The 24,595-nt window shown below is 49.9% G+C and overlaps 1 protein-coding gene across 1 annotated transcript in view; it reads left to right on the forward strand.

Moving 5' to 3' along the window:
* The window catches only part of ZBTB22 (zinc finger and BTB domain containing 22), a 31,318-nt gene extending 7,414 nt beyond the window's left edge, over positions 1 to 23,904 (forward strand). The window contains exon 2 of the mRNA XM_069635219.1: positions 22,210 to 23,904. Within this exon, the coding sequence (XP_069491320.1) occupies positions 22,210 to 23,761 (1,552 nt within the window). The 3' untranslated portion in view covers positions 23,762 to 23,904. The remainder of the gene's footprint in view (positions 1 to 22,209) is intronic.
* The last annotated feature ends 691 nt before the right edge of the window (positions 23,905 to 24,595 follow it).

The following is a 24,595-nucleotide window of genomic DNA, read 5'->3' on the forward strand; positions in this document are numbered from 1 at the left end:
TGGATGGGGATGTTGCGTGCATGGCCTAGTCTTGATGACTGGTCTCTCTGCGATGCATCTCGTAACATGACCCCAGGCATCTCTTTTTAGTTGGATGGGGATGTTGCGTGCATGGCCTACTCTTGATGACGGGTCTCTCTGCGATGTACCTCTTTACATGACCCCAGGCATCTTTTTTTAGTTGGATGGGGATGTTGCGTGGATGGCCTACCTTTGATGACGGGTCTCTCTGCGATGCATCTCTTTGCATGACCCCAGGCATCTCTTTTCAGTTGGATGGGGATGTTGCGTGCATGGCCTACTCTTGATGACGGGTCTCTCTGCGATGCATCTCTTTACATGACCCCAGGCTTCTCTTTTTAGTTGGCTGGGGATGTTGCGTGCATGGCCTAGTCTTGATGACGGATCTCTCTGCGATGCATCTCCTAATGTGACCCCAGGCACCTCTTTTTAGTTGGATGGGGATGTTGCGTGCATGGCCTAGTCTTGATGACTGGTCTCTCTGCGATGCATCTCTTTACATGACCCCAGGCACCTCTTTTTAGTTGGATGGGGATGTTGCGTGCATGCCCTACTCTTGATGACGGGTCTCTCTGCGATGTACCTCTTTACATGACCCCAGGCATCTTTTTTTAGTTGGATGGGGATGTTGCGTGGATGGCCTACTTTTGATGACGGGTCTCTCTGCGATGCATCTCTTTGCATGACCCCAGGCATCTCTTTTCAGTTGGATGGGGATGTTGCGTGCATGGCCTAGTTTTGATGACGGGTCTCTCTGCGATGTACCTCTTTACATGACCCCAGGCACCTCTTTTTAGTTGGATGGGGATGTTGCGTGCATGGCCTACTCTTGATGATGGGTCTCTCTGCGATGTACCTCTTTACATGACCCCAGGCACCTCTTTTTAGTTGGCTGGGATGTTGCGTGCATGGCCTAGTCTTGATGACGGGTCTCTCTGCGATGTACCTCTTTACATGACCCAGGCATCCTTTTTAGTTGGATGGGGATGTTGTGTGCATGTCCTAGTTTTGATGACGGGTCTCTCTGCGATGTACCTCTTTACATGACCCCAGGCATCCTTTTTAGTTGGATGGGGATGTTGCGTGCATGGCCTAGTCTTGATGACGGGTCTCTCTGCGATGCATCTCCTAATGTGACCCCAGGCACCTCTTTTTAGTTGGATGGGGTTGTTGCATGCATGCCCTACTCTTGATGACGGGTCTCTCTGCGATGTACCTCTTTACATGACCCCAGGCATCTTTTTTTAGTTGGATGGGGATGTTGCGTGGATGGCCTACTTTTGGTGACGGGTCTCTCTGCGATGCATCTCTTAACATGACCCCAGGCACCTCTTTTTAGTTGGATGGGGATGTTGCGTGCATGGCCTACTCTTGATGACGGGTCTCTCTGCAATGTACCTCTTTACATGACCCCAGGCACCCCTTTTTAGTTGGATGGGGATGTTGCGTGCATGGCCTACTCTTGATGACGGGTCTCTCTGCGATGTACCTCTTTACATGACCCCAGGCACCTCTTTTTAGTTGGCTGGGATGTTGCGTGCATGGCCTACTCTTGATGACGGGTCTCTCTGCGATGTACCTCTTTACATGACCCCAGGCATCTCTTTTTAGTTGGCTGGGATGTTGCGTGCATGTCCTAGTCTTGATGACGGATCTCTCTGCGATGCATCTCCTAGCGTGACCCCAGGCATCTCTTTTTAGTTGGATGGGGATGTTGCGTGCATGGCCTACTCATGATGACGGATCTCTCTGCGATGCATCTCCTAATGTGACCCCTGGCATCTCTTTTTAGTTGGATGGGGATGTTGCCTGCATGGCCTAGTCTTGATGACGGGTCTCTCTACGATGCATCTCTTGGCATGACCCCTGGCATCTCTTTTTAGTTGGATGGTGATGTTGCATGCATGGCCTAGTCTTGATGACGGGTCTCTCTGTGATGCATCTCTTGGCATGACCCCAGGCATCTCTTTTTAGTTGGCTGGGATGTTGCATGCATGGCCTACACTTGATGACGGGTCTCTCTGCGATGCATCTCTTTACATGACCCCAGGCATCTCTTTTTAGTTGGCTGGGGATGTTGCGTGCATGGCCTAGTTTTGATGACGGGTCTCTCTGCCATGCATCTCCTAATGTGACCCCAGGCATCTCTTTTTAGTTGGATGGGGATGTTGCCTGCATGGTCTACTCATGATGACGTGTCTCTGCGATGTACCTCTTTACATGACCCCAGGCATCTCTTTTTAGTTGGCTGGGATGTTGCGTGCATGGCCTACTCTGGATGACGGGTCTCTCTGCGATGTACCTCTTTACATGACCCCAGGCATCTCTTTTTAGTTGGCTGGGGATGTTGCGTGCATGGCCTAGTCTTGATGACGGGTCTCTCTGTGATGCATCTCTTGGCATGACCCCTGGCATCTCTTTTTAGTTGGATGGGGATGTTGTTTGCATGGCCTGGTCTTGATGACGGTCTCTCTGCAATGCATCTCTTAACATGACCCCAGGCATCTCTTTTTAGTTGGCTGGAGATGTTGTGTGCATGGCCTAGTCTTGATGACGGGTCTCTCTGCGATGCATCTCTTGGCATGACCCCTGGAATCTCTTTTTAGTTGGATGGGGATGTTGTTTGCATGGCCTGGTCTTGATGACGGGTCTCTCTGCAATGCATCTCTTTACATGATCCCAGGCATCTCTTTTTAGTTGGCTGGGGATGTTGCGTGCATGGCCTAGTTTTGATGACGGGTCTCTCTGCCATGCATCTCCTAATGTGACCGCAGGCATCTCTTTTTAGTTGGATGGGGATGTTGCCTGCATGGCCTACTCTTGATGACGGGTCTCTCAGCGATGCATCTCTTAACATGACCCCAGGCACCTCTTTTTAGTTGGACGGGGATGTTGCGTGCATGGCCTACTCTTGATGACGGGTCTCTCCGCGATGCATCTCCTAACGTGACCTCAGGCATCTCTTTTTAGTTGGATGGGGATGTTGCGTGCATGGCCTACTCTTGATGACAGGTCTCTCTGCGATGCATCTCTTAACGTGACCCCATGCATCTCTTTTTAGTTGGCTGGGGATGTTGTGGGCATGGCCTCATCTCGACAACAGGTCTCTTTGCGGTTAATCTCTCATCTCTTAACATGACCCCTAGCATCTCTTTTTAGTTGGATGGGGATGTTGCATGCATGGCCTAGTCTTGATGACTGGTCTCTCTGTGATGCATCTTTTTACATGACCCCAGGCACCTCTTTTTAGTTGGCTGGGATGTTGCGTGTATGGCCTAGTCTTGATGACGGGTCTCTCTGTGATGCATCTTTTTACATGACCTCTTGCATCTCTTTTTAGTTGGATGAGGATGTTGTTTGCATGGCCTGGTCTTGAGGAAGGGTCTCTCTGCAATGCATCTCTTAACATGACCCCAGGCATCTCTTTTTAGTTGGATGGGTTTGTTGCGTGCATGGCCTACTCTTGATGACGGGTCTCTCTACGATGCATCTCTTTACCTGACCCCAGGCACCTCCTTTTTAGTTGGCTGGGATGTTGCGTGCATGGCCTAGTCTTGATGATGGGTCTCTCTGTGATGCATCTTTTTACATGACCCCAGGCATCTCTTTTTAGTTGGATGGGGATGTTGCATGCATGGCCTACTCTTGATGACGGGTCTCTCTGGGATGTACCTCTTAACATGACCGCTGGCATCTCTTTTTAGTTGGATGGGGATGTTGCATGCATGGCCTACTCTTGATGACGGGTCTCTCTGGGATGCATCTCTTTTTAGTTGGCTGGGGATGTTGTGGGCATGGCCTCATCTCGACAACAGGTCTCTTTGCGGTTAATCTCTCATCTCTTAACATGACCGCTGGCATCTCTTTTTAGTTGGATGGGGATGTTGCATGCATGGCCTAGTCATGATGACTGGTCTCTCTGTGATGCATCTTTTTTCATGACCCCAGGCACCTCTTTTTAGTTGGCTGGGATGTTGCGTGCATGGCCTAGTCTTGATGACGGGTCTCTCTGTGATGCATCTCTTGGCATGACCCCTGGCATCTCTTTTTAGTTGGATGGGGATGTTGCATGCATGGCCTACTCTTGATGACGGGTCTCTCTGCGATGTACCTCTTTACATGACCCTAGGCATCTCTTTTTAGTTGGCTGGGGATGTTGCGTGCATGGCCTAGTTTTGATGACGGGTCTCTCTGCGATGCATCTCTTAACATGACCCCAGGCATCTCTTTTTAGTTGGCTGGGATGTTGCGTGCATGGCCTAGTCTTGATGACGGATCTCTCTGCGATACATCTCCTAGCGTGACCTCGGGCATCTCATTTTAGTTGGATGGGGATGTTGCGTGCATGGCCTACTCTTGATGACGGGTCTCTCTGCGATGCATCTCTTTACCTGACCCCAGGCACCTCTTTTTAGTTGGATGGAGATGTTACGTGCATGGCCTAGTCTTGATGACTGGTCTCTCTGCGATGCATCTCTTTACATGTCCCCAGGCACCTCTTTTTAGTTGGATGGGGATGTTGCGTGCATGGCCTAGTCTTGAGGACTGGTCTCTCTGCGATGCATCTCTTAACATGACCCCAGGCATCTCTTTTTAGTTGGATGGGGTTGTTGCATGCATGGCCTACTCTTGATGACGGGTCTCTCTGCGTTGTACCTCTTTACATGACCCCAGGCATCTTTTTTTAGTTGGATGGGGATGTTGCGTGGATGTGGCCTACTCTTGATGACGGGTCTCTCTGCGATGCATCTCTTAACATGACCCCAGGCACCTCTTTTTAGTTGGTTGGGGATGTTGCGTGCATGGCCTAGTCTTGATGATGGGTCTCTCTGCGATGTACCTCTTTACATGACCCCAGGCACCTCTTTTTAGTTGGCTGGGATGTTGCGTGCACGGCCTAGTCTTGATGACGGGTCTCTCTGCGATGTACCTCTTTACATGACCCCAGGCATCCTTTTTAGTTGGATGGGGATGTTGCGTGCATGGACTACTCTTGATGACGGGTCTCTCTGCGATGCATCACTTTACATGACCCCAGGCATCTCTTTTTAGTTGGATGGGGATGTTGCGTGCATGGCCTAGTCTTGATGACGGGTCTCTCTGCGATGTACCTCTTTACATGACCCCAGGCATCCTTTTTAGTTGGATGGGGATGTTACGTGCATGGACTACTCTTATTGACGGGTCTCTCTGCGATGCATCGCTTTACATGACCCCAGGCATCTCTTTTTGGTTGGATGGGGATGTTGCGTGCATAGCCTACTCTTGATGACGGGTCTCTCTGCGATGCATCTCTTTACATGACTCCAGGCATCTCTTTTTAGTTGGATGGGGATGTTGCGTGCATGGCCTAGTTTTGATGACGGGTCTCTCTGCGATGTACCTCTTTACATGACCCCAGGCATCTCTTTTTAGTTGGATGGGGATGTTGCATGCATGGCCTACTCTTGATGACGGGTCTCTCTACGATGCACCTCTTTACATGACCCCAGGCATCTCTTTTTAGTTGGATGGGGATGTTGCCTGCATGGCCTACTCATGATGACGTGTCTCTGCGATGCATCTCTTAACATGACCCCAGGCATCTCTTTTTAGTTGGCTGGGATGTTGCGTGCATGGCCTAGTCTTGATGACGGATCTCTCTGCGATGCATCTCGTAACATGACCCCAGGCATCTCTTTTTAGTTGGCTGGGATGTTGCGTGCATGGCCTAGTCTTGATGATGGATCTCTCTGCGATGCATCTCCTAATGTGACCTCAGGCATCTCTTTTTAGTTGGATGGGGATGTTGCGTGCGTGGCCTACTCCTGATGACGGGTCTCTCTGCGATGCATCTCTTTACATGACCCCAGGCACCTCTTTTTAGTTGGATGGGAATGTTGCATGCATGGCCTACTCTTGATGACGGGTCTCTCTGCGATGCGTCTCTTAACGTGACCCCAGGCACATCTTTTTAGTTGGATGGAGATGTTACGTGCATGGCCTGGTCTTGATGACGGGTGTCCCTGCGATGCATCTCTTTACATGACCCCAGGCATCTCTTTTTAGTTGGCTGGGGATGTTGAGGGCATGGCCTCATCTCGACAACAGGTCTCTTTGCGGTAAATCTCTCATCTCTTAACATGACCCCAGGCACCTCTTTAGTTGGATGGGGATGTTACGTGCATGGCCTATTGTTGATGACGGGTATCTCTGTGATGCATCTCTTGGCATGACCCCTGGCATCTCTTTTTAGTTGGATGGGGATGTTGTTTGCATGGCCTGGTCTTGATGACGGTCTCTCTGCAATGCATCTCTTAACATGACCCCAGGCATCTCTTTTTTAGTTGGCTGGAGATTTTGCGTGCATGGCCTAGTCTTGATGACGGGTCTCTCTGCAATGCATCTCTTTACATAACCCCAGGCATCTCTTTTTTAGTTGGATGGGGATGTTGCATGCATGGCCTACTCTTGATGACGGGTCTCTCTGGGATGTACCTCTTTACATGACCCCTGGCATCTATTTTTAGTTCGATGGGGATGTTGCATGCATGGCCTAATCTTGATGACGGGTCTCTCTGCGGTGTACCTCTTTACATGACCCCAGGCATCTCTTTTTAGTTGGCTGGGGATGTTGCGTGCATGGCCTAGTTTTGATGACGGGTCTCTCTGCGATGCATCTCCTAATGTGACCCCAGGCATCTCTTTTTAGTTGGATGGGGATGTTGCCTGCATGGCCTACTCATGATGACATGCCTCTGCGATGTACCTCTTTACATGACCCCAGTCATCTCTTTTTAGTTGGCTGGGATGTTGCGTGCATGGCCTACTCTTGATGACGGGTCTCTGCAATGCATCTCTTAACATGACCCCAGGCATCTCTTTTGAGTTGGCTGGGATGTTGCGTGCATGGCCTAGTCTTGATGACGGATCTCTCTGCGATGCATCTCCTAATGTGACCCCAGGCATCTCTTTTTAGTTGGATGGGGATGTTGCCTGCATGGCCTACTCATGATGACATGCCTCTGCGATGTACCTCTTTACATGACCCCAGGCATCTCTTTTTAGTTGGCTGGGATGTTGCGTGCATGGCCTACTCTTGATGACGGGTCTCTGCGATGCATCTCTTAACATGACCCCAGGCATCTCTTTTTAGTTGGCTGGGATGTTGCGTGCATGGCCTACTCTTGATGACGGGTCTCTGTGCGATGCATCTCTTTACATGACCCCAGGCACCTCTTTTTAGTTGGATGGGGATGTTGCATGCATGGCCTACTCTTGATGACGGGTATCTCTGCAATGCGTCTCTTAGCGTGACCCCAGGCATCTCTTTTTAGTTGGATGGGGATGTTGCCTGCATGGCCTACTCATGATGACGTGTCTCTGCGATGTACCTCTTTACATGACCCCAGGCATCTCTTTTTAGTTGGCTGGGATGTTGCGTGCATGGCCTAGTCTTGATGACGGATCTCTCTGCGATGCATCTCTTGGCATGACCCCTGGCACCTCTTTTTAGTTGGATGGAGATGTTACGTGCATGGCCTGGTCTGGATGACGGGTCTCTCTGTGATGTACCTCTTTACATGACCCCAGGCATCTCTTTTTAGTTGGCTGGGGATGTTGCGTGCATGGCCTAGTCTTGATGACGGGTCTCTCTGTGATGCATCTCTTGGCATGACCCCTGGCATCTCTTTTTAGTTGGATGGGGATGTTGTTTGCATGGCCTGGTCTTGATGACGGTCTCTCTGCAATGCATCTCTTAACATGACCCCAGGCATCTTTTTTAGTTGGCTGGAGATGTTGCGTGCATGGCCTAGTCTTGATGACGGGTCTCTCGGCGATGCATCTCTTGGCATGACCCCTGGCATCTCTTTTTAGTTGGATGGGGATGTTGCATGCATGGCCTGGTTTTGATGACGGGTCTCTCTGCGATGTACCTCTTTACATGACCCCAGGCACCTCTTTTTAGTTGGATGGGGATGTTGCATGCATGGTCTAATCTTGATGACGGGTCTCTCTGCGATGTACCTCTTTACATGACCCCAGGCACCTCTTTTTAGTTGGATGGGGATGTTGCATGCATGGCCTACTCTTGATGACGGGTATCTCTGCAATACGTCTCTTAACGTGACCCCAGGCATCTCTTTTTAGTTGGCTGGGATGTTGCGTGCATGGCCTAGTCTTGATGACGGATCTCTCTGCGATGCATCTCCTAATATGACCCCAGGCATCTCTTTTTAGTTGGATGGGGATGTTGCGTGCATGGCCTAGTCTTGATGACGGGTCTCTCTGCGATGCATCTCTTTACATGACCCCAGGCACCTCTTTTTAGTTGGATGGAGATGTTGCCTGCATGGCCTGGTCTTGTCTTGATGACGGGTCTCTCTGCAATGCATCTCTTAACATGACCCCTGCTATCTCCTTTTAGTGGGCTGGGGATGTTGTGGGCATGGCCTTGTCTCAATAATAGGTCTCTTTGCGGTTAATTTCTCATCTCTTAACATGACCCCTGGCATCTCTTTTTAGTTGGCTGAGATGTTGCGTGCATGGCCTAGTCTTGATGATGGGTCTCTCGGCGATGCATCTCTTTGCATGACCTCTTGCATCTCATTTTAGTTGGATGGGGATGTTGCGTGCATGGACTACTCTTGATGACGGGTCTCTGCGATGCATCTCTTAACATGACCCCAGGCATCTCTTTTGAGTTGGCTGGGATGTTGCGTGCATGGCCTAGTCTTGATGACGGATCTCTCTGCGATGCATCTCCTAATGTGACCCCAGGCATCTCTTTTTAGTTGGATGGGGATGTTGCCTGCATGGCCTACTCATGATGACATGCCTCTGCGATGTACCTCTTTACATGACCCCAGGCATCTCTTTTTAGTTGGCTGGGATGTTGCGTGCATGGCCTACTCTTGATGACGGGTCTCTGCGATGCATCTCTTAACATGACCCCAGGCATCTCTTTTTAGTTGGCTGGGATGTTGCGTGCATGGCCTACTCTTGATGACGGGTCTCTGTGCGATGCATCTCTTTACATGACCCCAGGCACCTCTTTTTAGTTGGATGGAGATGTTACGTGCATGGCCTGGTCTGGATGACGGGTCTCTCTGCGATGTACCTCTTTACATGACCCCAGGCATTTCTTTTTAGTTGAATGGAGATGTTACGTGCATGGCCTAGTCTTGATGACTGGTCTCTCTGCGATGCATCTCTTAACATGACCCCAGGCATCTCTTTTTAGTTGGCTGGGGATGTTGTGGGCATGGCCTCATCTCGACAACAGGTCTCTTTGCGGTTAATCTCTCATCTCTTAACATGACCCCTGGCATCTCTTTTTAGTGCGATGGGGATGTTGCATGCATGGCCTAGTCTTGATGACTGGTCTCTCTGCGATGCATCTCTTAACATGACCCCACACATCTCTTTTTAGTTGGCTGGGATGTTGCGTGCATGGCCTAGTCTTGATGACGGGTCTCTCTGTGATGCATCTCTTGGCATGACCCCTGGCATCTCTTTTTAGTTGGATGAGGATGTTGTTTGCATGGCCTGGTCTTGATGAAGGGTCCCTCTGCAATGCATCTCTTCACATGACCCCAGGCATCTCTTTTTAGTTGGATGGGGTTGTTGCGTGCATGGCCTAGTCTTGATGACGGGTCTCTCTGCGATGCATCTCTTAACATGACCCCAGGCATCTCTTTTTAGTTGGCTGGGATGTTGCGTGCATGGCCTAGTCTTGATGACGGGTCTCTCTGTGATGCATCTCTTAACATGACCCCAGGTATCTCTTTTTAGTTGGATGGGGATGTTGCGTGGATGTGGCCTAGTCTTGATGACGGATCTCTCTGCGATGCATCTCCTAATGTGACCCCAGGCACCTCTTTTTAGTTGGATGGAGATGTTACGTGCATGGCCTAGTCTTGATGACTGGTCTCTCTGCGATGCATCTCTTTACATGACCCCAGGCACCTCTTTTTAGTTGCATGGGCATGTTGCGTGCATGGCCTGGTCTTAATGACGGGTCTTTCTACGATGCATCTCTTTACATGACCCCAGGCATCTCTTTTTAGTTGGATGGGGATGTTGCGTGGATGTGGCCTAGTCTTGATGACGGATCTCTCTGCGATGCATCTCCTAATGTGACCCCAGGCACCTCTTTTTAGTTGGATGGAGATGTTACGTGCATGGCCTAGTCTTGATGACTGGTCTCTCTGCGATGCATCTCTTTACATGACCCCAGGCACCTCTTTTTAGTTGCATGGGCATGTTGCGTGCATGGCCTGGTCTTAATGACGGGTCTTTCTACGATGCATCTCTTTACATGACCCCAGGCATCTCTTTTTAGTTGGCTGGGGATGTTGAGGGCATGGCCTCATCTCGACAACAGGTCTCTTTGCGGTTAATCTCTCATCTCTTAACATGACCCCAGGCACCTCTTTTTAGTTGGCTGGGATGTTGCGTGCATGGCCTAGTCTTGATGACGGGTCTCTCTGTGATGCATCTCTTTACATGACCCCTGGCATCTCTTTTTAGTTGGATGAGAATGTTGCATGCATGGCCTAGTCTTGATGACGGGTCTCTCTGTGATGTACCTCTTTACATGACCCCTGGCATCTCTTTTTAGTTGGATGAGGATGTTGCATGCATGGCCTGGTCTTGATGACGGTCTCTCTGCAATGCATCTCTTAACATGACCCCAGGCATCTTTTTTAGTTGGCTGGAGATGTTGCGTGCATGGCCTAGTCTTGATGACGGGTCTCTCGGCGATGCATCTCTTGGCATGACCCCTGGCATCTTTTTTTAGTTGGATGGGGATGTTGCATGCATGGCCTGGTTTTGATGACGGGTCTCTCTGCGATGTACCTCTTTACATGACCCCAGGCACCTCTTTTTAGTTGGATGGGGATGTTGCATGCATGGCCTACTCTTGATGACGGGTATCTCTGCAATGCGTCTCTTAACGTGACCCCAGGCATCTCTTTTTAGTTGGCTGGGATGTTGCGTGCATGGCCTAGTCTTGATGACGGATCTCTCTGCGATGCATCTCCTAATATGACCCCAGGCATCTTTTTAGTTGGATGGGGATGTTGCGTGCATGGCCTAGTCTTGATGACGGGTCTCTCTGCGATGCATCTCTTTACATGACCCCAGGCACCTCTTTTTAGTTGGATGGAGATGTTGCCTGCATGGCCTGGTCTTGTCTTGATGACGGGTCTCTCTGCAATGCATCTCTTAACATGACCCCAGGCATCTCTTTTTAGTTGGCTGGGATGTTGCGTGCATGGCCTAGTCTTGATGATGGGTCTCTCGGCGATGCATCTCTTTGCATGACCTCTTGCATCTCTTTTTAGTTGGGTGGGGATGTTGCGTGCATGGACTACTCTTGATGACGGATCTCTCTGCGATGCATCTCTTAACATGACCCCAGGCATCTCTTTTTAGTTGGATGGGGATGTTGCGTGCATGGCCTGGTCTGGATGATGGGTCTCTCTGCAATGCATCTCTTGGCATGACCTCGGGCATCTCATTTTAGTTGGATGGGGATGTTGCGTGCATGGCCTGGTCTGGATGATGGGTCTCTCTGCGATGCATCTCTTGGCATGACCTCGGGCATCTCATTTTAGTTGGATGGGGATGTTGCGTGCATGGACTACTCTTGATGACGGATCTCTCTGCGATGCATCTCTTAACATGACCCCAGGCATCTCTTTTTAGTTGGCTGGGATGTTGCATGCATGGCCTAGTCTTGATGACTGGTCTCTCTGCGATGTACCTCTTTACATGACCCCAGGCATCTCTTTTTAGTTGGATGGGGATGTTGCCTGCATGGCCTACTCATGATGACGTGTCTCTGCGATGTACCTCTTTACATGACCCCAGGCATCTCTTTTTAGTTGACTGGGATGTTGCGTGCATGGCCTACTCTTGATGACGGGTCTCTCTCTTAACATGACCCCAGGCATCTCTTTTTAGTTGGCTGGGATGTTGTGTGCATGGCCTAGTCTTGATGACGGGTCTCTCTGCGATGCATCTCTTTACATGACCCCAGGCACCTCTTTTTAGTTGGATGGCAATGTTGCATGCATGGCCTGGTCTTGATGACGGGTGTCCCTGCGATGCATCTCTTAACATGACCCCTGGCATCTCTTTTTAGTTGGATGGGGATGTTGCATGCATGGCCTACTCATGATGACGTGTCTCTGCGATGTACCTCTTTACATGACCCCAGGCATCTCTTTTTAGTTGGCTGGGATGTTGAGTGCATGGCCTAGTCTTGATGACGGGTCTCTCTGTGATGCATCTCTTGGCATGACTCCTGGCATCTCTTTTTAGTTGGATGTTGTTTGCATGGCCTGGTCTTGATGAAGGGTCTGCAATGCATCTCTTCACATGACCCCAGGCATCTCTTTTTAGTTGGATGGGGATGTTGCGTGCATGGCCTGGTTTTGATGATGGGTCTCTCTGCGATGCATCTCTTTACATGACCCCAGGCATCTCTTTTTAGTTGGATGGGGATGTTGCATGCATGGCCTACTCTTGATGACGGGTCTCTCTACGATGCACCTCTTTACATGACCCCTGGCATCTCTTTTTAGTTGGCTGGGATGTTGCATGCATGGCCTACTCTTGATGACGGGTCTCTCTGCGATGCATCTCTTTACATGACCCCAGGCATCTCTTTTTAGTTGAATGGGGATGTTACGTGCATGGCCTATTGTTGATGACAGGTCTCTCTGCAATGCATCTCTTAACGTGACCCCAGGCATCTCTTTTTAGTTGGCTGGGGATGTTGCGTGCATGGCCTACTCTTGATGACGGGTCTCTCTGCGATGCATTTCTTAGCGTGACCCTAGGCACCTCTTTTTAGTTGGCTGGGGATGTTGCATGCATGGCCTAGTCTAGACGACGGGTCTCTCTGTGATGCATCTCTTTACATGATCCCAGGTATCTTTTTTTAGTTGGATGGGGATGTTGCGTGCATGGCCTGGTCTTAATGACAGGTCTTTCTACGATGCATCTCTTTACATGACCCCAGGCATCTCTTTTTAGTTGGATGGGGATGTTGTGTTCATGGCCTAGTCTTGATGACGGATCTCTCTGCGATGCATCTCTTTACATGACCCCCCAGGCACCTCTTTTTAGTTGCCTTGGGATGTTGCATGCATGGCCTACTCTTGATGATGGGTCTCTCTGCGATGTACCTCTTTACATGACCCCAGGCACCTCTTTTTAGTTGGATGGGGATGTTGCGTGCATGGCCTAGTCTTGTTGACGGGTCTCTCTGCGATGCATCTCTTTACATGACCCCAGGCATCTCTTTTTAGTTGGCTGGGGATGTTGCATGCATGGCCTGGTCTTGATGACGGGTCTGTCTGCGATGCATCTCTTTACATGACCCCAGGCATCTCTTTTTAGTTGGCTGGGGATGTTGTGGGCATGGCCTCATCTCGACAACAGGTCTCTTTGCGGTTAATCTCTCATCTCTTAACATGACCCCAGGCATCTCTTTTTAGTTGGATGGGGATGTTGCATGCATGGCCTACTCTTGATGACGGGTCTCTCTACGATGCACCTCTTTACATGACCCCTGGCATCTCTTTTTAGTTGGCTGGGATGTTGCATGCATGGCCTACTCTTGATGACGGGTCTCTCTGCGATGCATCTCTTTACATGACCCCAGGCATCTCTTTTTAGTTGGATGGGGATGTTACGTGCATGGCCTATTGTTGATGACGGGTCTCTCTGCAATGCATCTCTTAACGTGACCCCAGGCACCTCTTTTTAGTTGGCCGGGATGTTGCGTGCATGGCCTAGTCTTGATGACGGGTCTCTCTGTGATGCATCTCTTTACATGACCCCAGGCACCTCTTTTTAGTTGGCCGGGATGTTGCGTGCATGGCCTAGTCTTGATGACGTGTCTCTCTGTGATGCATCTCTTTACATGACCCCAGGCATCTCTTTTTAGTTGGCTAGGATGTTGCGTGCATGGCCTAGTCTTGATGACTGGTCTCTCTGCGATGCATCTCCTAATGTGACCCCAGGCATCTCTTTTTAGTTGGCTGGGGATGTTGCATACATAGCCTACTCTTGATGACGGGTCTCTCTGGGATGTACCTCTTTACATGACCCCAGGCACCTCTTTTTAGTTGGATGGGGATGTTGCGTGCATGGCCTACTCTTGATGACGGGTCTCTCTGCGATGCGTCTCTTAACGTGACCCCAGGCACCTCTTTTTATTTGGCGAGGGATGTGTGCATGGCCTAGTTTTGATGGCGGGCCTCTTAATGATAGCTGAACCATGTCACACTAGGGAAGGGATCCAGGCGGGAAGCTGGATGCAGAACGACCTTGGTTCCTGGAGCGATAGCAAACACTTAAGCATGGACGTGCCCTGTGAAGCTCGTATTGGTTTGAGATCCGGTCACTGCTTTTTATTGCTTTCAATGCCAAGAAAATGGCAGCAAATAGCATACACAAAGAGTGCTTCTGAATTTCTGGGTCAGCTTAGCTGCTGGTCCCAGAACCGTAGAACTAAACTAAAACAAGCTGGCCCTTTCTTTGGCACTGCCTCTGCATTGAGACACAGCTTCATGTGGCCTTACTAGGGGGCTTCAAGGTACTCCAGCCCTGGATCTGAAAGCCCCTTCCAAATGTGCCCCAGGCCTGATTCATCCAGGAAAGATGATTAGGACTTCCTGCTTGGCAGCATGGGTATTTCATGCCAGCAGGCAGGTCTATAAACCTATTCCTCCTCCAGAGTTGGCTATATATTGTGGTAAAAGATGATTTGTTGTGCTTTGTACATTGGGATAATCCCACTGGCCAGCAGACCATTGCGGCCGGAGAACAGCTCTTGGCTGAAACATGAAGTGCTCCCGACAGGAGCAAGGAGGCAGGGTAAGGATCTCATTGGATGACGACATACTGACGCCCCATTGATATGGCCTGCTTCCATATCATCTTGGCCTGGTCATGTTATGCTGAGGACCATCACAGACACCTGCTTGTCATTGGAGAAGCGGAATCCCTGCGCTACAAGCCCAGGGCAGCAGCATTCCTAATATTTCACTCAGACTGAGCCACTCCACATGGAATCCTGCACCATGTCACCATCTATAAGGTACTCCACATACCAGACTCTCCTCTGAAACTCCATAAAAATGAGAAAACAATGTGGCTCATACCACCAAACTGTAATACCATTACCCCCACTTGCTCCGGCGGACCGGTATTACCACCGTATTACAAGTAGTGGAGGCATTGTTAGTCCCCATTTAATTGGAGTCCGCAGACTCCAGGGGGGAATTCGGCAGAATTCTCTGGGCAGTAATTCTGCCGAAATTCGTGGGGAGGTGGCAGATTTACCACCAGCTCTGAGCAGGAGGTAACTCATAGTTGGGCAGTGTCGTAATGCGGCGGTAACAGTATTACCCCCGTATTGTTCCCATGTGTCCAACTCGCAATCGGGCCCACTGCCCCTAAAATGTCTTTCGTCCACCTGCAGCAGGCCATTTGTAAGATATGGGGTTGGGGGGAAGTGGTTTGGAACTGTAAAACAATGTCCTCCCTAGCCTATTGGGAGATGAGGTAAACAATCCAGAGAACAGTAGAGTGAGTAAATGCAAAGGCTGAATCATAAACAGTGGATGTGCGTGGTGTTTCATTGCGCCGCCTTCATAACCTTTTACAGGGTCTCTGAACACATGCAGGAGGATGGGGTTGAGGAAAGGAATGTTTGGAAGAGTGTATGTAAAATCCCAGACAGCTCCTTTCTGTAGATAGTATATATATATCATCCATGTATGTTTGGAAGTGCATAGGTCATAACTCATAGTTGAACAGGACCGTTCTAGGAATGTGCACAGGCAGTGATCGTATATAACAGAAAGGCCTGGTGCACCTGACACCCAACTGCTACCAGGAGCTGCGTTTGACTTCACGGGGGGTATACACCTCATCCATGTGTGTGTGTGGAAGCGCATGGGCCATAAAGCGTAGGTGGAGATGACGGTTCTAGGAATGTACACAGGCGGGGGTCACAGTATCTGGTAGCTTACCAAGCAGAAGACGCTGTTTGGCTTGACAGCCATCCGCTAGCTGGAGCTGCTTTTGACTTCACAAGCAACTGGTGCTGCTCAAACATACCCACCTGCCAAGACCTCTGTGTGTTTGGGCGAGTTTGATTAACTGTTCCCTTTATCAAATTTATGAGCCCTCTGATTTTAGGGTTGTGCAACACTGAGGATCTACCTGCTACGGTTTTGGGCACATGCAATACTCAGAACCAGCATGTGATAAAGCACAGTACAGAATAATTTGGCATTCTTAAACATTTTTACTGTTTAATAATTTTCGGAATTTAATTAACACTGTTATTACATAGTTATAGTACATTCTGGGACCCTCTTGGATACATTGGTTGCATAATATGGTTTGGTGGCATAGGTGAAGGGCTGTAGCATGTGGTAACAGCCCGCCGATAATGTAATAGAAACAAATCTTTAGTTTTCATCTCATGTGGAATTTGGATTTGTGTCACAGGGCCTCATTACGAGTATGGAGGTAGCCATGCCCTTAATCTGCCTCCATACCGGGTTCCAGCTCTGGGTTCTGTGAATGAGGAATTACCGGGTCATTCCAACCTTGGAGGACCCGGTAATTCCCCATTCACAAAACCATTCCCCATTCCCATTTGAGCCCCCATAGGGTTCAATGGGAATGGGGATGCCGCTAATAACGGTCCCATTATTAGCTCCTTGGTCCCCTCGTGGGACCCGGAAAGGACATCTAGTTTTACCAGACGTCTGTTCCGGGTCCTGCTAGGGGACCTCGTAATGAGGCATCCCGTAATGAACGGTGCCGGTCCCGTACTGGCACCTTCATTACGGGAGCACCATCCTCGTAATGAGGCCTACAGTGTGTACTGCCTCCTCGTCCCCCTGTGGTAGCTTTCTGGGTGATGACTGATACCCAGGAGTTGCTTTTAGCTCCAGCTCATTTAATCGTTATTTCAATCCCTACACAAGGCAGATGTGTAGAATGACAAGGGTATTGTCACAGCAACATATCAACACTAACAATCTCCTCCAAACCTACCAATGCTGGTACTGATCCAGATGCAGCATGGAGACGGCAACCATACAGGTTGTCGACGACGCCCTCAACATCCTTGACGTTGGCCATCCATGTCTCCTGGTTCTACTCGACTTCTCGGCTGCTTTTGACACAGTAGACCACCTGGCGTACACAGGCGCCCTACATCGGTCCATGGGGATCAGCGACCATGACCTGCGCTGGTTCAAGTCCTACCTCGCCAACCACCAGCAGTTTGTTCAGATGGACTCCTCCAGATTGCCAATGCTACCTGTCATCTGTGGAGTCCTGCAGGGTTCCATTCTCTCCCCTGTGATCTTCAATCTATACATGGAGCCGCTGGGAGCCCTCCTAGTCACACACATCCACATCCACCACTATGCCAACGACACACAGCTATACCTCAAGATCGACTCCCATCAAGGACATCCCCAGGCTCAAAAACTGCCTCTCGCTGATCCTACTCCTCACCAACAACACCGAACACCCAGACAAACAGACGTGGCTGCTATGCAGAATCACCTGCAGTACCCTTTGGGAACACTACAGGCAATTAGGACCACAGGTGTAAGCACAATTTCACCTTTGGTATAAGCCTGTACTACACAGTAAAGTGGTAGTGATGGCTGAGCAGCCAGACTTATCTCAAGAGTTTAAGTGAGCAGTAGCACAAGTTACACAAAGGCGCAACAAATACAGTGATTCAAGTAAACACTTACTCAAGGTTTCTTGGTAAAAGAATATACATTTATTTACTCAGTCAGTTATAAAGCATTACTCTAGCACAAGCAGTTCAATATGACACACTGATACACCACACAAGTCCAACCGGTAAGTAAATGACCAAGTTTAGCTCCAAAATGATGTGGGAGCAAAATGGCACTTCATATACTTAATAAAGGAGGGAAAAGACAAGCTTATAAGAATAGACAGCCCAAATACATTCATAGGCAGGGCAAAGGGTTTCAGTTAAATACAATCAGCAATTCTTCTCAATAGGCTTTACCACAGAGATAGAAGAATTTGGCTACGCGAAAAGTTTGACGAATGTTAAGGGAAGGACAAGCCTTCGTAGTTGAGGAAAGTTTCACACACTTTCTTGATGTCGAAAAGATTTCCGGATCGCGTTTGCACAGTACCTGGTTAAAGAAGAAAGCTGTAGCTGAAGCAGTTGTTCCTGGCAGTTCGAGCAGATCTCGCTGTTCCTGAGCTTCAGTCGTGGGGACAAGGAGGACGTCTGGAGGTTCCTGCACTGCCCAGGGAAGAGGCCAAAAGCTATAGCAAGACGTTGGTTTAAGGTGTGAGTGCCTGAAAGTCCACAAGCTGGTTTGCTTCCCTCTGGCTATCCAGTTTTCAACAGCACTCTGATGAAAATTCGACCAGAATAGGACGGTGTCCAGGTGGCTTGCGAGTTGGTTGTTCCCACCAAACTGAAGGGAAGAAGTTAACCTTGAAGGGCTTCTCTGTCGTCGGAGTTTCAGGCAATTCGGACCTGCAGCAGGGCTTCACTGGTCGTCCAGGAGTTGCAGCAGTCCTCTTCCTTTCTCTCCTCTTCGGTTCTTTCGTTCCAGTGGTCGACTCTGCTTTCCAAGTCCCAGAGACCTGCTTTTAAACAGTTTTTCCCCATTCGTTCCAGTTTTTCCCCATTCGTTCCAGCCTGGTTGTCACTCACACAGCAGGGTGGCTGTCCTTGCTGGACAGCCAGCTGGCCAATCACGCCACAGTGCATTCAGGTCTCCTAGGAGACTAAGCACAGGGAGTTTCGGGCACCTCCCTCACATCCTGTCCACCCCGGACACTCAGGCACCAGAGGAGGGTTTCAGCACTGAAGCCCGCCAAAGGCCAACGAACAAAGGGACCAAACCTGGTTTGGCGTGCACAGACAAACACAACAAGGACTTTTCTTAAAAGAAATGGCGAAAAAAGATGACCGGAGTCTGTTTTTACAGATAGGTCTTGGGCGCCATATTGGAAAACATGGCTGACCCGATGTTTTTGCTACTGTTGTTAGCGGTCGGGAAAAATCACGGTAGTTGATCTAAACCACTGCCACCAACCATTTAAAGTAGGAAAGGGTAACATTTCACTGTTACATAAGTGTTTTGACTCAGGGGAAGCTAGGCAACCCCTCTAGCACTCTATAGTAAAATAGGGTGTACCTGGTCAGTACATTTTAAAGAGACTAGTAAATTCAATTTAACTTTACATGCTCTGGGAGACAGTAGTCCGTCCCAGAGAAGGTATTTCAACCTTGGGGAGTCTGAAAGACACACCTGTGCCTCTGCACTGAAGGTGCTGTTTGACACACAGAAAAAGATGATGCCATGGAGTTTGTTAAAAATACCATAACCAAAGAACACAAAAGTAACACACACATCAAAATACATGAAAGAGTGGTACAAAATGCTCACTCTTTCCAGGTAAAAAAAATAAAATCCTAGAAATCCAGCAAAGTTGCTGGGGGTCTCAGAATGTAAGGGAAATTAGCACATTTTGAAAATTCTCCCTAACAGTGGCTATCGACCATGAACCTTGAGGGCTTCCCCCATGAGCTCACCTCCTGTGCCAAGTCCCTTGGGTTCAACATCGACAAACACCTCTCCTTCAAGACACACATAACTAAGAAAACTCAGACAGCTTGGTATCGGCTCTCCCTCCTGTGGAAAGTGAAGCCCTTCCTCCCTCCGGACATCTTTAGATCCACCGTTCAAGCACTGGTCCTATCCCGCCTGCATGGGGGCATTGCCCTCCGCAAAAGCCTCCCGTCGTCCTCCTTTGTGCCCCTGAAAAGGGTCCTACATGTGGCCACACGCCTCACCAAGGATCTACGCAGATACAACCACATCACCCCGGCCCTCGTAAACCTTCACTGGCTCCCACTGCACGCACAAATCACCTTCAAGTATTGCTGCGTCATCTATAAGGTAGTTACCCTCAAGTCACCCAGCTACCTTGCTGAGAAACTCAGCATCTCTGGCGGACAGCTCACCGCCAGAAGCCAGGACACGTGCAGACTTGAAATCCATCGCTGCAAAAAGGAAAGGTCCAGAAAACACGCCTGCTCTGCCTACTCTCCAAAACTATGGAACCTCCTCCACCGGCAGCATCAGACCTGCCCCCATGCTCCTACAATTCAGAAAAGAACTGAAGACCCACCTCTTCAAGGAGTCCCTCCTCAACATCTAGGCAATCACGTCACACCCCCCCTGGAGCAGCTGATTTGCTAGGCGCCATCCGTCCCTGTCTTCCCCGTGAAATTGTACAGCTTTACCCCTCTTCTGTGTCCCTCTGTATCCTACCCCCCACTGTATATCTGTTCTGTTGTTACTTCTGAAAAGTGCTCCGTTATGTATCTGTATTGGTGTATACCTCTGTAAAGCACTTTGTTGCTTCTCGAAGCTCGGTCTGCTCTCAATACATACCATAATAATAATAAAAGGTGAGGGCAGAGGCCACTGAAAGCAGTAACTGGAGAGCAGCACCTTTTGTAAAGAGTTTATTGAGCAAAGGCAATAGACAAAACATCAAAAGGAGGACATGGAGTCCAAGGAGGGACAGTAACTGGTTTGCAACGGAAAGGGAGCAACATTCCTGGAAGGAACTAGGTTTGCCTGTATTGTCTACCCCTGTGAATTGATCCCAGAGGAGATTGGGCGAAAGAGAACCAAAACTAATGTGAGACGAGCACTAATACAAGTGAAGAAGTAGCGATCAAGCAGGCAGGTTCAGACCAGAGCACATGCAGCAGAAGGCAGAGTGCAAGGGGAGTGTGAGACCTCCAGGAGGAGTACAAGGATCCACAGGGCAACTAGAAGCTGGGGTGGGGATAGTAACTAAGCGGGCAGGTTTAGACCAGAGCGCGGGCAGTGGAAGGCAGAGAGCAATGGGAGAGTGAGACCTCCAGGAGGAGTACAAGGATCCACAGGGCAACTAGAAGCTGGGGTGGGGATAGTAACTAAGCGGGCAGGTCTAGAGCAGAGGCAGTGGAAGGCAGAGAGCAATGGGAGAGTGAGACCTCCAGGAGGAGTACAAGGATCCACAGGGTAACTAGAAGCTGGGGTGGGGATAGTAACTAAGCAGGCAGTGGAAGGCAGAGAGCAATGGGAGAGTGAGACCTCCAGGAGGAGTAAAAGCAATCACAGGGCAACTAGAAGCTGGGGTGGGGATAGTAACTAAGTGGGCAGGTTCAGTCCAGAGTACAGGCAGCAGAAGGCAGAGAGCAAAGGGAGAGTGAGAACTCCACGAGGAGTACAAGGATCCACAGGGCAACTAGAAGCTGGGGTGGGGATAGTAACTAAGTGGGCAGGTCTAGAGCAGAGGCAGTGGAAGGCAGAGAGCAAGGGGGAGTGGGACCTCAAGGAGGAGTAAAAGGAACCCACAGGGCAACTAGAAGCTGGGGTGGGGATAGTAACTAAGTGGGCAGGTCTAGAGCAGAGGCATTGGAAGGCAGAGAGCAAGGGGGAGAGTTAGACTTCCTCAAGGAGTACAAGGATCCACAGGGCAACTAGAAGCTGGGCTGGGGGTGGTAACCAAGCGGGCAGCTTCAGACCAGAACACGGGCAGCGGAAGGCAGAGAGCAAGGGGAGAGTGGAACCTCCAGGGCGAGTAGAAGGAAGCACAGGGCCAACTAGAAGGTAACCAATGTGGGTATTTAATAACCAATTATATTTGATAACTAGAGATGGGGGGAGCAAGGGGATATGAGCAATAATAGGGTGGAAGGGGATTTACCTGAGTAGTGTGTTGTGTTAATAGCCAGGGTGCATATGGATTACACGTGAATCGTGCAGGGGAAGAAGTGATGACTTGGGACGGGGCAATGCCCGGTGGCATTGGAAGAAGTTTGCTTCTCATGGTGAGAGACTCTAACTGAGGGGTGAAATGTCCAGGCAGAGGAGTTACAATCATAAGGGGAAATACAAGCATTGGTGGGGTGAAGGAGTGGCTATTTATCTAGGCGCGACATCCCAGAGAGGAGAGATGGCAATACTAGCCTAGGGGATCAAGCATGAGACAGTAACCAAAGGTGTCAAGTATTCACTGTGGTTGGGAATTATGCTGTGACTAGATCAGGTTATAGTGACTCTCCTAACCTTTACTCTGCTTGCCTTTCAGAAGTCTTCCAAGGCAGCTGGGTGCTATGGAGCCTTCAAGTGCCATCGTCCACTTGGACTTCCCAGAGATCACCTGTGCCTTGCTGGAAAACCTGAACCAGCAGCGGCGGGAAGGCAAGCTCTGCGACATCACCATTCACGTCCAGGGCCAGATCTTCAAAGCCCACCGTGCAGTGCTGGCTGCTTCCTCGCCCTACTTTCACGACCAGGTCCTCCTGAAGAACATGACCTCCATTTCTCTGCCCAACGTAATGGACCCCCTGGCCTTTGAAACGGTCCTCTCCTCGGCATACACAGGCAAGCTGAGCATGCTTTCGGATGAGATTGTCAACTACCTTACGGTGGGCAGTGTCCTGCAAATGTGGCACATTGTGGATAAGTGCTCTGAACTGCTGAAGGAAGGCCGGGGCTCATCCCGGGCTCCCTCCCGGGCCCACTCTTGCCGCACCAGTGAGAACCAGTCACCCAGCAGCAGCAATTACTTTAGTCCCAGAGAAGCTGCAACAGAGTTTGGGGGGGTGCAAGAGCATGGCAAGTACTTGCGGTCTGAGAGGGAGGGCTCTGATGCCAATGATGGGGATGTCATATTTCATCATTCGCTGACTGAGAAGGCCCGGGATCCCTTTTCCCACGCTAGCCACTTTGTTTTAGAGACGGATGATGAGATGAGCGATGGCGGTGGCAGTGGGGAGTGCTCAGCCAGGAGGCCCGCATACATTCAGCCCAGTATCATGCCCCAGAAGCAGTGGGTCTATATCAAGAAGGAGAAAGCCCAGGAGGACCTGGTGCTGACATGCGAGGAGGACGAGGATCCTGTAGAGACTGTGTCAGCCGCACCCCGACAGTCCGTCCTCCCTGAGCAAGCACTGAGCATTACCGATGTGCGCACTCTTACATCCAGAGACTTGCCCAGCAGCAAGACCGATCTTAGCCATGGAGACCAGAGGCTGGAGGAGCAGGTCAACTTCTGCGAGTCCTCGGAGGACTTCTCTTATGAAGCCTTGGAAGACCTACCCGGCCAGTTCTCCCAGCGGCCTCTCATGCCCATGGACATGCAAGGGAACCAGATTCTGGTCTACCCTCCCCAGGCCCCCGTGGAGCATGGTGCAGTGCAACTCAACAGCAGTTCCACAGATGGCAACAAGATTTTCATGTGCCACTGTGGCAAAGCCTTCTCCCACAAGAGCATGCGGGATCGGCACGTGAATATGCACCTCAATTTGCGGCCCTTCGACTGCCCCGTCTGCAACAAGAAATTTAAGATGAAGCACCACCTGACGGAGCACATGAAGACGCACACTGGCCTGAAGCCATACGAGTGCAATCTCTGCAACAAGAAGTTCATGTGGCGCGACAGCTTCATGCGGCACAAGGGCCACTGTGAGCGTCGGCACCGCATGAGTGGCACCTACAAGAAAGAGGAAGCGCAGGATCTGTGCAAGAACGACGACGAACCCTGTGGAGCCGACGCCCTCCGGCTGCAGCACCTGCAACAAGAGGCTCACGGGACACAGCACATGCGGCAGCCCACGAGCGGGACATGTGAGCGGTAGACGCCCTTGCTGCACCACCATGTGTGCGCATGCGCCAGCATTCACTTTTTAATTAATATTCTTGTAGCAGTTCCAGGAGTCAGTCTTTGTGGACTTGGGAGTATCTAGTTTCTAGAACGAGACATAGTGGCTGGACTCTTGGAATCGTCTCTTTACGTAGCACGTCTGTTCAAGTGTTAGCGAGGGAAGCCGGCTCTGAAGGGTTAGGACCTTTGGTCTGTTCACCTGCATTGCAGTGGGCAGAAAACTGTATTGGCAACAGGAAGAGGGGGCTAAGGATGCATCAGGTGGGATCGCAACTTTACCCCTCATCCCACTTCCCCTTAAGGCCGTCTTCAGCAACCATGCATGCGTTTCCATGCTATTATTGTCGCTGCATGGAGCTGATGACCCTATTTCATGAACTGGGCCAAATATCCCAGGCGAACATTGCACAAGTCTCTCTTCACTGCCTTGTCGGACACCTGGTCTATGAGCTCCCCCAGTGATGCAGTCTCTGGGTAACCACCACACACACACACACACACACACACACGCACACGCACACATAAATACACCCATTGACCCACCCCACTTACACGGACACAAAAACCTACAAGCACTCACTTGCACTAACACTATTACCCGCCAACACACGGACACCCATTCATGCACACAGCCATTCATGCACACAGCCACCTCTAACAGTGTTCAGTGCTAGCCTCTAAAGCTTGCACTAACTTTATGAAATATCCCTGTGATTAAGAAATTACTTTTAATTGGGGTCAAATTCTCTCTTTTTTTTATTTTTACTTTTCATGCAGTATACATCTCTAAATATATAAGGTCACATGT

The sequence above is a fragment of the Ambystoma mexicanum genome, chromosome 13 (assembly GCF_040938575.1).
Source record: "Ambystoma mexicanum isolate Mex_15411 chromosome 13, UKY_AmexF1_1, whole genome shotgun sequence".
Lineage (NCBI taxonomy): Eukaryota > Metazoa > Chordata > Amphibia > Caudata > Ambystomatidae > Ambystoma > Ambystoma mexicanum.